The sequence below is a fragment of the Danio rerio genome, chromosome 13 (assembly GCF_052040795.2).
Source record: "Danio rerio strain M-AB ecotype USA chromosome 13, GRCz13ab, whole genome shotgun sequence".
Lineage (NCBI taxonomy): Eukaryota > Metazoa > Chordata > Actinopteri > Cypriniformes > Danionidae > Danio > Danio rerio.
Window position 1 is genome coordinate 17,861,347 of NC_141033.1, and position 17,306 is coordinate 17,878,652.

General features: G+C 37.1%; 1 protein-coding gene across 2 annotated transcripts in view; it reads right to left on the minus strand.

Annotated features, from left to right (window-relative positions):
• Positions 1–9,707: 9,707 nt before the first annotated feature.
• Positions 9,708–17,306, minus strand: part of vwc2 (von Willebrand factor C domain containing 2) — a 42,153-nt gene continuing 34,554 nt past the window's right edge. The window contains exon 4 of one of the 2 annotated variants that reach the window (XM_087278634.1): positions 9,708–10,691. In XM_087278634.1, the coding sequence (XP_087134760.1) occupies positions 10,540–10,691 (152 nt within the window). In that variant the 3' untranslated portion in view covers positions 9,708–10,539. The remainder of the gene's footprint in view (positions 10,692–17,306) is intronic. The other variant, NM_001114628.1, reaches the window with a different exon arrangement.

Genomic DNA, 17,306 nt, shown 5'->3' on the forward strand with positions numbered 1-17,306 from the left:
TTGCTGTCTACCTACTGCACCACAGCGTCACCAATATATATCCATTATATATCCATTATATATATATATATATATATTTGTAAATTTGTATATATTGTAAAGAAAAAAAAAAAAAAATATATATATATATATATATATATATATATATATATATATATATATATATATATATATATATATATATATATATATTTTTTTTTTTTTTACATTTTTTTTAAGGGTGTACGCGTATTCGTATTGAACCATTCGGTACGAGACTTTCGGTTCAGTACGCATTACAAACCGAAAGATTCAATTCAGACAAACATCTAAAAAGATAAAAGGGAGTACGTACCAGTTCTTCAGGTACAATGGGCACAACTCACCCCTGCCGATCAGGTACATTGCAAGCACATGCCACCATCACCGCTACCAAGAGAGTCGTGAAAAAAAAAACATCTGAGAGATCTTAATCGGTAGTGAAAACGTAGAGTTTTAAGAAAATGTTAAATGTAATAGAGCCCCGTTACATTATTCCTTCAAAAGCCCATTTCAGTTCAAATTTCTGCTTTCAGATCCACTGAAATGGCAGGTGACAGTCAAATCAAGCAGATCTGTGCTGTCTGAGGAAAAGGTGTATAGTCATCTTTCTGAAAAGTTCCATATACAAACTAAATTGTTATTTTCTTATTATTTGTTTAACTGCTACAATACTATATTTATTTTTTATAGGAAGCTTTTTTTGTTTTGAGTATAAAGAAGGATTTGTTTAATTTGCTGCTAAGAAGAAACCCCGGAAGTATAGCTCTATTACTGTTTAAAGTAAAAGAAAAAAAAAACAAGTTAATACTTTTATGTTGTTAGTTTTAATAGATTAAAAAATTTAAATCAGAGAAATCCTCTGGCCTCTTTCTTTTTTTGCTATATCGAAAACGTACCGAACTGTGACACCACTGTATCGTATCAAACCGAACCATGATTTTTGTGAACCGTTACACCCCTAATATATATATATATATAATATATCTTAAAACTATTATGCGTTAACGCATGCGATTAATTGGAAATAATTACGCATCAAAAAAAAAAAAAAAGCAATTGACACAGTTGCAGGTTTTTTTAGTTTCTGTTGTGGTTGACGTGTGTTTAACCTGCAAAGAAACATGGATAAGACAAAGGAAGCACTTTTTTAAGGCAAGTTTCAGTATAAAAGACCTAATGTTGCATCACCAGGCTCTCTAGAGTTTCACTCCATTTCGGGTTTAACTTTCGACTTCTGTTTTAATGGAATTTGATACCGCATGGCGAATGAAAAAAAAACTCCACATTTCATGACTCGGTGGTCCTTTCGTTGATCGCTGCTTACATGGTAGACCCGTAATAAGAGTATTATCTCAATCATATTAATATTTTAGTATTGGTGCCCATGCCGGATGAGGTCGCGAGCTGTCAGACAATATTTTATTAAGTTTGACGTGTTTCCCCTTAAAGGCAAGTGTATGCTTCGCATTGTTGTGCCAGAATCCTTGTGTAATACAGCCATAATTTAGAACGTTTAGTTTAAGCAAATTTAAAGATACCTACCTGTAGCAATTACCCTTTACTGTAGCATTTCATATTGCAAATTAAGTGTGCAAGATTTTTTTAATTAAATATCAATAAAACTAATTATTCGTTATTGACAATGAAACACAAATAGTAAACCTAGATGCACATTTAATAATTTTCCTTTGGCTTAGTCTCTATTTCAGAGGTTGCCAGAGCGGAATGAACCCCAACAATTCCAGCATTTATTTTACACAGCAAATGTCCTTTCAGCCACAACCCAGTATTGGGAAACACTCATTCACACTCATGCACCAAGGCCAATTTAGTTTATATTTAGTTCACCTATACCACATGCTTTTGGACTGTGTAGGAAACTGAAGCACCCGGAGGAAACCCATGTGAACATGGAGAGAACATGCAAACTCAACACAAATGCTAACTGGCCCAGCCAAAACTTGAACCAGTGACCTTCTTGCTGTGGGGCAACAGTGCTAACCACTGAGCCACCATGCTCATATTGTTGTTGTGGGAAAAAAACATATTATAAAATAACATTTTGGGCAATGCTTATATCAGCCACCTTTCAAATTGACAAAAAAGTGAGTTTTTTTTATAATCCTCTAACATTTCTTTTTAAGACGTATAATTCAGTTCTGTTATTCATAATCTCCCTGTAATTATGTTGTGTAATTTTATGCTCATTTAATTGATTGGACACATTATTAACTGCTGATAAAACATCATGAGGGAAATATAAACCTCTCCTTGTAAACCTCATCTTTAATCCCTAAAAACTAATTGCCGTTTCTACGCCTAAATGAGGCCACTGTCGAAAAATCCCAAAGACCGACTGGCTGTTTGTTTGCTGAGGGCTCAACGCACTGAAGTGGCAACAAAAAAAAATCTTGCGGAGTATAATCTACTCAGTGCTGTGCTCTCTGTAGCTCTCAGAGCCCTTGACATCAAACCCAACTGCATTTAAAAGCTGCCATATGGCAAGAGGGACCCGACTCAATGACTTTGATGCAAGATTCAGCTCATGCATCTTTGAAATCACACCTGATGTTGGGCCATGTTTTCATGTCACTTTAAATTGCCGACTTCACTTCGCACCTTTCATATCATGCTAATGATCAAGATTTTAGCACTGATTTGCTTTGTTTTAAGGCAAAGCACTGCAGGGGAATAGGTTAATAAAACTAAAAATATTTTCACTGAACTTTTAAAGTAGATTGAACATTTTTCTAAAAGTTCTAAAGGTTCAAATATTGAAATTATGTATTCTTATGTGCTAATTTGCATTAATTTCTAGCACAAAAATCTGCACTGTGCGTCAGGATAATGCTATTTATTCGTAGGCTATAATGACTCTGAATAAAGGTAAATCTTAATTAAAGTTATAGCATTTCTTCATTTTTCTCAAACAATGACCCAAAGATGTTGCTCTAGATTTCCCTTCTCATGTATGGCATTGCAAGGTGCTGTCCCTGGTGCTGAATTGTTTGATATGCATGGTAAAACTCACATTTAAATGAGGACCATTTACTTTTTTGTCATGTCCTTAATTTATAATTAGCAATGAGCTCAGCATCTGTGACGCAAAAAATACTCAACCATGACTAACCCTTAATCTCGAGTCTCAATCCATCAAAAGTGAAATTTGGTTTTATTTTCCCAGCTGCTTTTAAATTTTTATCATAGTGGATTAAGAGATTTTAATGAGTCTGCAATGACTTAAATAACTTATTTATGAATTCACTCCCAGTGTTCATCAAGATTCTTTGGATTCATCTTCACTGCCTCCTCCTTCATCTTACCTCATGACATGCTCAGTAATGTTTATGTCTGGTGACTGGGCTGGCCAATGCTAGAGCCCCTTGACCTTCTTTGCTTGCAGGAACTTTAATGTGAAGTATGAGAAGGAGTGCTATCCTGCTGAAGATTTTGCCCTCTCTTGTGATTTATAATGTAATGGGCAGCACAAATGTCTTGATACTCATGCTGTTGATGTTGCTATCCACTCTGCAGATCTCTCACATGCCCCATACTGCATGTAACCCCAAACCATGATTTTTCCTTCACAAATACCGACTGATTGCTGTGAGAATCTTTGGATCTATAAGGATTCCAATAGGTCTTTAACAGTATTTACTGGGATGCAGTTCAGCAGATAAAACATTGGAAAAATCTACCTTCTTACACTTTTCCAAATGATCAACTAGAAGTAAGATATTTTTATTTTGTTTTGTCACCTGGGATTGATGACAAGACTTTTGTCAGAGAGTGTACATATACTGTACCCTATGGCAGAAAAAAGTGTGAGAGGAGTCATAAAAAGTTGGATAGCCATAAGAAGCAATATCTAAAAATTGTGTTATATTGTTATTATAATAATAATAATAATAATAATAATAATAATAATAATAATAATAATAATAATAATAATAATAATAATGAAGATTTTTAATAAAAAAAAACTCTTTAAATTAACTTTAGTTTTTGCATAACAACTCTTTAATGTAGCCCACAGTAATTAAACACTGGGTATATATATATATATATATTTAAACACACAGTTATATTCATAGGCTAAAATGTAAAAAAGCCATGATAAGGTATTACTAGTGCAATGGTCCAGACCAACATTATGAAAAAGGGTAGTCTTTATTAAGATCATGTATTAATGCTAAGGTGCAACTTAAGGTTTTGAGAAATGCAGTCCTGAACATTGGATGACTGACACAGAAGAAGACTGGAACCAAAGATTCAAGCATAAAAACTGTTTATGGAATAGTATGATAGGGTATAAATAGAACTTATTAAAGATGCTTTGCAGGATAGATATGGTAGACCAGAAGAATCAGAGGGACCAAAGGAGTAACGACAGCCAGGCACACAGATAGATGTAATCAAGGAGAAAACAGAGGAAAGGACTAGGAGAAAGCACAGTACAAGGACACTGGAGATCATAGGGAACGAGAAATTTAAGTAAACTTGGTAGTCTTAGTAATAGACACTCACTGTGAGAAGCTAGCAGTACTTTGTAGCAACAAGGCCCGACACTGAGTAAGGGATGGTGAGGGTCTTTATGGTGCTGGAGTGATGATGAACGTGGGATTGACGTGCAGGTGCTCAACTGATTAGAACTCAGTTGACTGTGATTGTGATGATTAAGTGAGGGCAGAACCTGGCCGGGCTTTGACAATAATGTCAGGCTAAGCTTGTTTTATTATTTGACAAATCAAAGTGAAAGGTATTTTGTTTTATCACTCCATATTTCTGAAAATACTGTAAACAGAAAAACGAAATAAGGAAACAAGAAAATATAAAATAGTTGTAATAAGATGTTTATAACATACAACATATACCTTACAAATAAAAAAATAAAATAAATTAGCCGTAGTGAGTGTAAGAGTGTATGGGTGATTCCCAGTACAGGGTTGCAGCTGAAAGGGGATCCGCTGCATAAAACATATGATGGAATAGTTGGCAGTTTATTGCGATGTGGCAACCCTGGATAAATAAAGTGACTAAGCCAAAGGAAAATTAAATGAAATAACAATAATAAATGACACACAGTGTTTTTGCCAGCATCTCTAGTCTTAAATGGAGAATTGTGGGTAATTTATGCACTTTTTAAATTCTGACATTTAATGTAATATGTTGACCTTATCAACATATTGTTCTGAAAACTTGTTTTTAAATGGTGCGTTGTAACCAAAATAACAATATTGTCATTTGAAGTTAAGCTAAATAAATTAAGAAAACAACCCAGATTGAATTCAACTGCATTCATATTCACAGAGGAAGTATCCCACAAGGCATTGTTTTTTATTATTGAGGCACAGAAGCATTTACCATGTATCTCACATCTCCATCAGTGGGAGGTGTTTGAGCTGACTGAATCACCTAAACCAGTGCTTCTCAGTCCTGAGGTCCTCAAGCTGCTCAACGCTGTTATTGTTGACTGCAGAGTACATATATGGACCCACTTCATCACCATTTTCCTTAATTACAGTGTAATTACATACCTAATCATCTATTGTATATTTCCAAATTCTGTCATTGGTTTTACCTCCTCTTGAGTCTTAAAAATGCCTTAAAAAGGAGAAATTCTGTAGTGCATTTGATGTCTTACCATTTAACAAAAGCTCTTCTTCAGTGTGACAAAGTTCAACAAGACACTTTCCTCAGGCTGGGAGTTTGATTAAAAAGAGCAAATAGCTACTGGATGTGTTCACTGAGATTCATTGTTTTTTGACATTCCTGATCGCACCGCAAAACATATTTTGTGCTTCAAGTTGTAACATCTAATTCTCTACTTACAGTTAACACAACCATTAGCATGAGCGCACAACACAGTTGGCATGAGCGCTCATGCATCAAAGAGAGGCGCGGTCTTTCAACGTGATCCCTGGCCCTTACTTATCCCACTTCAAAGAAGTTTTACGGATTTTGATATATTTTTGGGAAGTCGCAAGCGTCTAGATAATTCTAGGAAAATACGACAGTACGTTGGGAAAGCGTGCAGTCCTGATAGGGAGGACGCTGCGGAGGCCACCTGCTACCCAGTGGGGAGATATGATGGCAAAATATATGGACTAGCCCTGAGAAGAAGGAGTATGCTTATAATAAGATAGTTAGCAGAGAGGAAAGACACAGGCTCGCCCGAAAGGGGGGACTGCACTGTGGCTGAATAAGCATATGGGATTGCCTAGTGGGGATCACGCATAGCGGGCGCCTATACCCAAAACACGGGCTGACCAGCAGGCAGACCTACAATGTAGTGGGCTAGCAAGTGACTCCTCCGCTAAGTCAGTGCTGGGGGCCTCGGAGGAATCTGCAGGGCTCACCTAATGGGGAACTTTACTGACTAACTTTTACCGACTTTGTCGACTTCTCGCAAATCAGCCAAGTTTAGCCAGAGGTGGCGCTCCTGGACCACTAATGTGCACATCGTCCTCCCCAACGCACACGCAGCGGACTTAGTGGTCCGAAGAGCAGTGTCGGATAGTCGGATGCAGTGCGAAGCTCACAAGCCTGGGTTGGACCCACCCTGGTGCAGCTCGGCCAGCGCCTGCGCCTACGCTTGGTAGCGCTGGTAGGTGGCCATCGCGTGCAAGGCGGATGCAGCCTGGCCCGCAGCCATGTAAGCTCTAGCTCCATGTAAGCTCTCAGTCCAGCCGCTGAGCTGGGGGATAAACCATCTCCAACCCACGGCTGAAGCAGCCCGGCACGGCTTACATGTCCATTTCAGGATCCGTCTTGACAGCTGGATCTTTACCGTCTTGAGAGGTCTGGATCATCATCGGACAATGAAAGCCCACCCTACGATGTCGCGGCGGATGTCTGGTCTCCGGTGTCATCGAGCGTAAGGGCTGCCATCTGGTTAGACGGATCGCTTCCCCCGCCCGAAGCTTGGATGGAGCGCTTGGAGGTTCGCGGGTCCGTGGGCGACGGATTATCTCTCGCTGAAACCCTCAGATCTGCCCGAGTGCCCGCTGCAGTGCAGAGGACAGCTGGGGTGGTTTGCCCTTTTGCAAAGGCTAGCCGCGATCTTAACTGTGCAACAGTCATGGCATCGCAATGACGACATGAACTGCCCGAGAGCAGCGCATTAACGTGCTGGACCCTCAGGCATGAAACGCAGTGCCCATGCTCATCATCCGGGGACAGGAAACCACCGCATCCAGAAACGCACGGTTGGAGCACCATCCTGAAAAGGATATGTTGCACGACTGTGTTGCTCTTTTTGTGATGTTGCAACTTTATACGCACCGCTCTGTAGGACTGGACCCAAAGAACGCCAGGCAAGGTAGAAACCCAGCTCGACCGTCTGCCGCTGCGAGTACACACTCTGGACCGGGAGAATGCTCTCGTTCACTCGAAATCAGGAGGAACCCTCATCGACTCTCTCAAAAGGCTGAAATAGTCTCTGAAGCGAAAAGGATGGCGTTTCATTGCTTTCCCTGTCCTTATATGCGGAGCTAATTGGTAATAAGTTCCAGGTGCGCAAGCTTACACTGCCTTTCATTGCCTTACGCAGGCATTTCATTGGCCTGTTATATACTCTTTCAGACAATTGGCTTTCTGAAACGAAATCCCCATTTCGTGGATTAATAATTAAATCCACTGAAAGCATTGAAGGTCCCCATCTGAAGGGGAACTACTTTCTTTCACCATTCATTTACATCTGCAGCTGATGTCAGAACAGCAGAAACCCTTGCTACTTCACCAACATCACTTTATAGTTAGTATTTGTGTGATTATCTACCAAAATATCTAAAGTAATGACAAAACTGTTGATTTTGCTGACATTTTATGATTATAAGGCTAAACAGCATGAAATGCCATCAGTCTACAGAGATTTCCCAGTATTTCTCTTTTGCAATCAAGATATCACAATAACAAAAAAAAGCAGCACAATCACTACCAGATTGCTGTTGTGTTTGCGATAAGGAAAATATTACTTTACATCCATAACAACATTTATACAACAGTTCATTTATATATATATATACATATATATATATATATATATATATATATATATATATATATATATATGTTTATTTGGCCTTAGTCCCGTATGGTTGCGGGGTAGGCTCTTTGGAACAAGTCCTCCATTTAGACTTGTCCATATGATAACAACTTTTTTTACACATTCCGACCGGCCTGTCGTCTGGGCCTGTCACCCTCATACACTACGGACAAATTAGCCAACCCAATTCACCTGTATATATATATATATATATATATATATATATATATATATATATATATATATATAAAGAAACTATTAGTTTATTTTTAGATAGCATAAAAGATAGCATTTTATTCTATCTTCAAGTGATCATGTTTTATCACCACATAAGTATGCAAAGTACAATTACAAATAAAAATGAGATTTTTATTTATTTATTTTTGTTATTTCTGAGCAGTGTTTAAATTTTTACTGGTGATCTGATCTACTGTTCTGTAAAAAAATACCAATTATCTGTTTTGATTGGCTGACTTTAGACACATACAGTGATGCTTGTTTAGTGGGATTTAAGTGCACTTTTTAATACCATTTCTCGTAATGCTTCAGATAATTCATTTCTGTTGGCATTACTAGTGTTCTTCTCATTTGTTTTATATTTATTTCTCTGGTTAAACTTAATTAGCCCAAATATTTATCATTTTCCTCACCTGTTACTACAGGCATTCCTCAAGACTCTGTCTTGGCTCTGTCCATATTTGATTCTTAAGCAATATTCTTAAGTTAAATTTCAATAAAAAAATGTAAAAAATCTTCTAGTACTAAGTCTAATTCTGCAATACACACAATTGCTTTTATTGTAATTACTTAAAATCACAACATATCTCCTGCTTTACATTGGCTTCCTGTTAAATATTATCTTGAGTACAAATATCTGCTTTTGCTTTTAAAGCTTCCATATTCTTGATTAACTTAACTTGATTTACATTCACACTCCCACACAGACTCTTGGGTTATTATCTAAATCAGTGTTTCTCAACCATGTTCCTGGAGGACCACCAACACTGCATGCTTTGGATGTCTCCTTTGTCTGTCAAACCCATTAGAAGTCTTTCAGTCTCTGGTAATGAGCTGATGATCTGAATCAGGTGTGATTGGTTAAGGAGACATGGAAAATGTGCAGAGCTGGTGGTCCTCCAAGAACAAAGGTGAAAAACACTGGTCTAAATTAACTGGCTTTAATCAATTAAATAATATTAACTGTTACAGAATGAATATAGGAACACATTGTTTGAACACTGTTAAAACTACATACAGTAAAAGTTATAGTTTCACAGCTCCCTTTGCTCCAGTTTTATATTCTAATAACTACTGCAAATATTGTGCTTGCTATTTCTCAGAATCTTTTTAAACAGCGCGATTTATACTTCAATTTAGTTCACCAACCGCTGGTACAGAAAACCTGGGGTTAAGTGGTTTGTGTGCAAAATGCTAATACATGGGGCTTTTATTGACATAGCTAAAATTAACCCATCTGGTTATTGGAATCCTCCACTTGGAGTCGCCTGGTTCAATATTCCCTCTGAAATATGTGCCATTTTTCATCTTTTTTACTTGACATTTCAAGCGTGGTCCTGGGTTTAAAATGGTAACTAACCTTAGCTGACCTCACATCAGTATCTACTCGCAAACAAGCGTGCACAGTGTAACGATTTATTTGGAACATAAAAACACATACACATAGAAACACATCTTAGCAAACCGGACCTCATATAAGAGCACAATAGAGACCGAACACAAATGCAAACATCTGCAAGCAGCGTTTCCCCCTTTTTTGATTTCCTCAAATCCATTCTGCTCTGTTGACTATCCTGACGTTGTGTTAGATGTTTTGTGTCACTCCTGACAGCAGCATCATCTCATTTCTGATGGGCCAATCCTCCAGACACATTGACAGCTGTAGGTGTGTTATACATTCTAATAAGACAGATTAAAGTCGATTCGGTATTAAACGGTACGGCATATCAAAATACAGTGGCTATAAAAAATATTATTTCACTGTAAATCAGACACTCCAATCGTAATCGTTAAACCAGCACATACATAAATAAATATCATTTATATGGGTTATAAATCTCAATACAAACTCGAAGTATTAATATAGTAGTTGAATTCAACGCCATGCCTCCTAAGACTATATATATAACTCTAACATGAATCTCATCACTCGTCATGACTATGCTATGCTAACTCAGAGGCTCCATCGTAGCAGGAGGAATGTAGAATTTGGCACTTTGAACCTTGGCCTTGTTTCCAGGCTAATCGGGCCGTCCGCTACATGCTACGGGACAATCTGAGTTCATAGTCATAAATGGCCGTGACTGATGTAACGCCACGCGGTGCTGGTGTTTTGGCTGCGTGTGAGGCTCAGGGCCGCCATGCTGAGCCCATACAGACCACAGCTGGGATGGGTGATCCAGATCCACAGCTGTCCGGGTGAAGGCTGAGGGTCTCGAGCCCCCATCACCGATTTAGCTCGGCTGGCACTCGTTCTTGCTGCAGGTCGCCTGCCGCTCGATACGCCAAGTGCCCTCCTCGTACGTGCAGTAGCAGATGGTGCATTCGTCAATCTTCACCTCTCGGCCGGCAGGGATCACCGATGTGTCCGCGTAACAGTTCGGCCCTGCACACACAAATGAGAGAGTCCGCATCAAACTGAGAAAAAAGCCTGCCAACAAGAATACATCCTGTGGTTTTGAGTGGCAGGGATCAAGCTGAAAACCTGTGTCAAATAACCTCATGTAAAATGTATGATGTTCTCAAGTTAGCAGTCAATCAAAACACAATATAACAGTTCTTTCCCTGCATGTAAAGGCTTACAGAATGAAAATTAAATAAGAAAAATACTAAATTCAAAGGGTTAGCATAAATAAAAATAAAGAATTTGTCATTAAATACTCACCTTCCAGTAGTTACACCCCTGAGACCTTGGTTCATCTTTGGAAGTGTCAGGGTTCTGGCACTCTGGTCATGTAAATTCTTGTTTTGGTGGCAGAATCCGGACACTAGTCATGTCTAATCCTGTTCTGTTGTGCTCGGCTCAAGTTTTCTTGGGTCGAGCACTTGTTTCACTAGTTTTTTTGTCGTGTGCTTCAGTGTTGTGCTTGTCTTGTCATGAACATGCGGTTAATGAGTTCTCTCATTGGCTGCATGTTCTTGTCCTGTTTTATGTAAGCGCATGGCTTGTGTTGTCTCTCTGTGTCATGCGCTCTCCCGTCTATTGTCTAGTCCCACCCTCCTTGTTAACTCATTATTAGTTTGTCATGTTCACCTGTTTGTGTCAATTTACTTTTGCTTTATAATCCCCTCATGTTTTCAGTTCTGTGCCAGTTTGTCGTCTACACTCCCCCTGTGTTCCTGCTCCAGTCTTGCCGTGCCTTGCCTTGCCTTGCCTTGCCAGCCCAGCCAAGTTAGTGTGTTTTGATAATGTTTTCCCCCTCGGGGTAGTTTTGTTTTGCCTTTTATTTTTATTTTATTATTCATAAATACCCATTATTTCTTTGCACTTGAGTCCTCGCTCCTTCTCCCCTCATCGACCGTGACACGAAGACAAATTTGGATATTTTAAATAAAATCTGAGATCTCCCTCATCCTTCATTGACTCATTCAAAGTCCAAAAAACAACATCCTCAAAACAGACTACATGCCTTTCGAGGTTCAAACTAAATATTTTCAAGATACGAGAACACTTTTGTGACCACATAATACAAAAATTATATATTTATACAGGTATATATATATATATATATATATATATATATATATATATATATATATATATATATATATATATATATACACACACAACACAATATAATGCTTATTTCAAAATATTTCTCTTTACTATAAATTACAATAGTATTTTAAATGTGTAACACCTGGTTTTATTGGATTTCTTGTTTTTGCTGTAATATACTATAATGGGTTTCTGTTTAGTACAGCATATTATTTACAGTAAATAACTGAACTTAACTATTATGCCTCATATATTTCATTGGCAATTTTATTGATCACTAAGATATGATTGACTTGTATATAAGTTTCTTTGATTTAAAAATTAAATTTATTAGCTTAGATATAGCTAAGCTACTTTTGCCATATAGCTTTTAGCTTGGCTTGCTACATTTCCCAGAGGGTAGCTTTTAGTGTAGTTAAGCAAAATTTTAAGTAGAGTAGCTAATAGCTTAGCTCACTACATTTTTCAAGCTTTCCCAACACTGAACACTGCATTAGAAACACCTCACATACTGTGTTAATTAGTTTTTTGTAAATTGATGCAAAAAATATACAATAAAAAATAGCTTTACAAATGTACATCTTTTTTAAATCTAAATATTAAAAGATATATTTTAGATGCTGATGCTGATTTAAATGCATTATCACTACCTTGTAAAAGGGGTATATAAAAAGTCACTAGTTAATAGTGAGAAATATTGCTTAAACTAAAGTGTTACAAAATGAGATATCTGAAGCGATTCCATTTTTTTATATGGTTACTACTGTAACAATGAAAGTGGATGTGTATTTTATAACAGCATTGTTAGGTTATTTAACATGTTTCTAAGAACTAATTATGAACATTTGGGGTGTGAGTCTATGCATCTCATGTCTACGAAAATTCAAGTATCAATTAGTTATGACATTAGTTACTGACATTATTTTTATTAAATCCCCCCAAAAATAACAATTACAAAACCCCATTAGAAATCTTAAATCTCAAGGGATCCCATGGTGGACTCTTCTTTGGACTTTAATGTCATACCTGTACCACTCTATTGCCCTTTCTCAGGGAGATTGACAGGTGATCTGACCATTCCAACATTATCCACTAAACAAAGAAAACCATACAGTAAAGTTAGTGAAAAATAACTCTTATATAAATAACTATATTAGGTACACTTTACTAGAAAAGTGATGTTCAGTTGGTAATAATGGGCCCACAGTGTGCCAAGAAAATATCCCCCGCACCATTCCACCACGACTATCAGCATGAACCATTGGTACAAGGCAGGATGTATCCATGCTTTTATTTTGTTGATGCCAAATTCTGACCCTACATCTGCATGTTGCAACAGAAATTGAGATTCATCAGACCAGGCAACATTTTTCCAATCTTCTATTGTCAAATTTTAATGAGCCTGTGCGAATTGTAGCCTTAGCTTTCTGCTCTTAGCTGACAGGAGTAGTGTGGTCTTCTGATGCTGTAGCCCATCCGCCTCAAGGTATGACGTGTTGTGCATTCAGAGATGCTCTTCTGCATACCTCAGATATAGTGGTTATTTGAGCAACTGTTGCCTTTCTATCAGCTCAAGGCCATTCTACCAGTCTAGACCATTCTCTGTAAACCCTAGAGATGGTTATACATAAAAATCCCAGTAGTTCAGCAGTTTCTGAAATACTCAGACCAGCCCGTCTGGTACCAACATCCATGCCACATTCGAATTCACTTAAATCACCTTTCTTTCCAATTCTGATGCTTGGTTTGAACTGCAGCAGATCATCTTGACCATGTCTACATGCTTAAATGCATTGAGTTGCTGCCATATGAATGGCTGATTTGAAATTTGTGTCAATGAGCAGTTGCGTCTTGCAGTGAGCATATAAACCTAATAAAGTGGCCGGTGAGTGTAAATGTATAAATAAATCTTTATTTATTTAATGTAATTCCGACTCTCAATTAGCCAGTAGCTGTTGACAAGCATTTACCAAGTACCAGTAAAAAATTGTCTGATTCCTACAAGAATGTCTGTGGGTTTCATTAATAATTTAAAATAACTCTACAACAATCAATCAGTTCTTCAGAGTCAGTTTTCATTGGCAGTCAATGTTGGAATGCACAAGATGGTATCTGATTAATTAAAAAAATGATTCCTGTTTCATTTTGAATCAGACATGAAAAATTACTCCAAGTAAGGATGTCAGGCACATCTAAACTTATTAAATTGGATTCAAATTGCTAGGTTGAGGTCTTACGCATCATTTTAAATGATTCATTGCAAACAACAAGTTCATGAGAGTCATTTTTCATTGGCATTCAACTCTGGTGTCCACAAGATAGTATCCAATGAAACAGAATTTACACACAAACAAGACATTGCCAGTTGTAACTAGATTTTTTAGTTGCATTAGGAATTTCTGTTGCAGTCTGGACCCCTAATGCAACTCACTTTATCACTTATCTTGACAGCATTCTTTGCCGAACCCACAGATGACAATCAGTCTTCATCCCAGCAGTGTTAGAATCCAAATGATAATTGTTCCTCCACATCTTCACACTAGAGCGCACGGTTTACTATCAGGACTTCCATAAAACATGACTGTATCATAACTTTAGAGAAGAGGTGGTGTAATTGCTCAGCTTCTGCTGCACCATAAACATTTATCAAGCCCCAAGTGCAGAGTCAAACCTTTAGTGTGCTAATCTATAAAGCTCTTCCATTACATACATTTTTAACTACTCTTCTGCAAGAGCTTTCTCAAAATGTAAAAAATTTATACAAACTTATGCATTTAAAACTGAATCTGGCCAAAATGCCTTTAAGACTTGCTAAAGAAAAGCTGATCTCTGGAACTGAGGAAACCGGCAGTCGCAAATGGAAAAAATTAAATACAGACATGGTCTATATATGTAGGTATTTTAAGCAAACATCCTGCAACAGTATTTAGAGCTGTGTTAAAGTGGATTGTGGGAGTGCTTCTTACGTATAATTAGCAGTTGAGTTTATAGGGAGTGATACCCACTTGCCAGCAACCTCTTTTTATGTTTCAGTCTGCTCTTTACTGTCCTAATATAACTTTAAAGTCAATGAACAAAATATATATGGTCACTTTTAGTGCACTTTGGGCACAGCTATGCCACATCAAGAAAAATAAATGGCTTGTCACATTCTGAAAAATGTGTTAACTGGAAGAAGAAAATTTAAGACAAGCTTGGATATAACCTGATATTTTTAAAATGCTTTGAAGCTTGAATGATTGGATGAATGGCTTTTCACTGCAGGACAATCAAGCATGATCAGTTCAGAAAAATAAAGCCCACTAAGTCAGAACAGGCTGAAGTACTGTGCTGAGTTTGGTGAACACAGCTTGAAAGCTCTGACTGGAATTAGGGGCATTTTACACAGTACACGATCGGCAGCAAGCTTTGCATGCATTTGCCATATAAATGAGAGGGGGTGTGAAACCGCTTCAGCTCCTTGCTACACCGTAAAAACAAATCCATGAAATTTATGGTAAAAAAATGCATCTGTCATTGAAAGACCTTGGCTGTAAAGATTTGCTAGCAATCTATTAGTCTTTACTGATTGACTTTTACTGATATTTTCAGTCGAAATTTATTGTTAACATACCAACCAACTGTGGTAGTGTTGTGGTATATTGTATGTTGGGGGGAAAAAAACTGAAGTTCATTACACATAACATTTGTTTACTATGAGGTGAACAGTAATATGCATTAAAAAAAATTGTAAATAAATGTAATAATCAACAATTGTAACAGCTTATAGCTAATGTTTACCATTTATTTATGTTTTTTATTTGCATTATGGGACGTTTAAATGCACAGTGTGTAATTTTTGCCATTAGAGGACACGTATTCAAAACAAGGTGTAGTTTTATGCCATGACTGAGTGTGAAATCAATTTGTAATTATGATTTGGTTCAAAAGCAGCATTTAAGAAAGGTCAAGTTTTTAGTAACAAAGATGGGCGAATGATCACTATTTTGCCAACAAATACATGAGAAAATTATTGAAATGTTTAAAACAATGTTACTCAAGAAAGATAGCAAGACATTTGGATCCCCTTCAACAGTGCGTAACATATTTAAAAGATTCAAAGAATCTGGAGGAATTTCAGTGGGTAAAGGACAAGGGCGCAAGCCTAAGCTGAACTACTGGCATTTCCGATCCCTCTGCATCAAGAATCATTACATAAACAATGTCACCACATGAATGCCTTGGCAAACCTTTGACAAGTACCACATTACATAGTTACATCCACAAATGCCAGTTAAAACTGTACTGTGTCAAAAGGAAGCCCTATGTTAACAGTGTCCAAAAACGGCATTGACTTCTCTGGGCTCAAAGGCATCTAGCATGAACTATCACATGGTGGAAATGTGTACTGTGGTAAGATGAATCAGTATTTCAGGTATTTTTTGTGAGAAATGAACATCACATGGTCATAGAAGAAAAGGATCATCCAGACTGTTACCAGCAACAAGTCCAAAAGCAAGGGTCTGTCATGGTATGGAGTTGTGTCAGTACTATTGGCTAAGGTAACCTGCACTTCTGTGATGGTACTATTTATGCTAAAATGTACATAAAAATATAGCTGCTTTCCTTTCCAGGGACGCTTATACATATTTTAACAAAACAATGCAAAACCACATTCTGCACTCATTACTCATTACAAAGTCCTGGTTGTGGAGAAAGAGGATACAGGTTCTTGACTGGACTGCCTGCAGTCCTGACCTGTCTGTAACAGAGAATGTGTGGCACATTGTGAAGCTCAAAATGCAACAACTTAGATCCCACACTGTTGCTAACCTTAAGACATGTTTGCAGGAAGAATGGGACAAATTACACCTAAAACATTTCATCACTTGATGTCTTCAGTCCCTAAATGTCATAAAAGTGTTGTGAAAAGGAATGGCAACATTACAAAGTGTTAAATGCTTTACTGTTTATTTTTTATGTCCTGCAAGAACCACAATTGCAATATGTGTTTATTTTGAAAAAATAAAATAAATAAATAAAAATCACGAGGAACACATTAAATGTTTGTTTGATTGTCTGAAATGAAATACAAGTCATTTAATTTAGAAACCACTACTTTCTTTTTTAATTTTGATTTGGGATTGTACAATATAATTTTTAATTATTTTACTGTAAAATTATATGAAATTGCCTGTTAGATGTATCATAGTTTTTATAGTCACATTTTTACAATCTTTTTTCTACAATATATTGCAATCATTTTTGCAATCTTCTTCCATTCCTCCCTCTATTGTAGTATATAAATACACTCTAAAAGTAATGGCATGTTGTAACCCAATGTTGGGTCAGGTATGGACAAACCCCAACACCTGGGTTAAAAGTGTCATTTAAATTTAATTAAAAAAATTTACCTCAATGTTGGGATGGCCATATTAGACTTAACAATGGGTTACAGCAACCCAGCATTTTAGAATGTGGTGCATTCTATTGTGCACAAAAGTGAAAATGTTGTTTTATAAA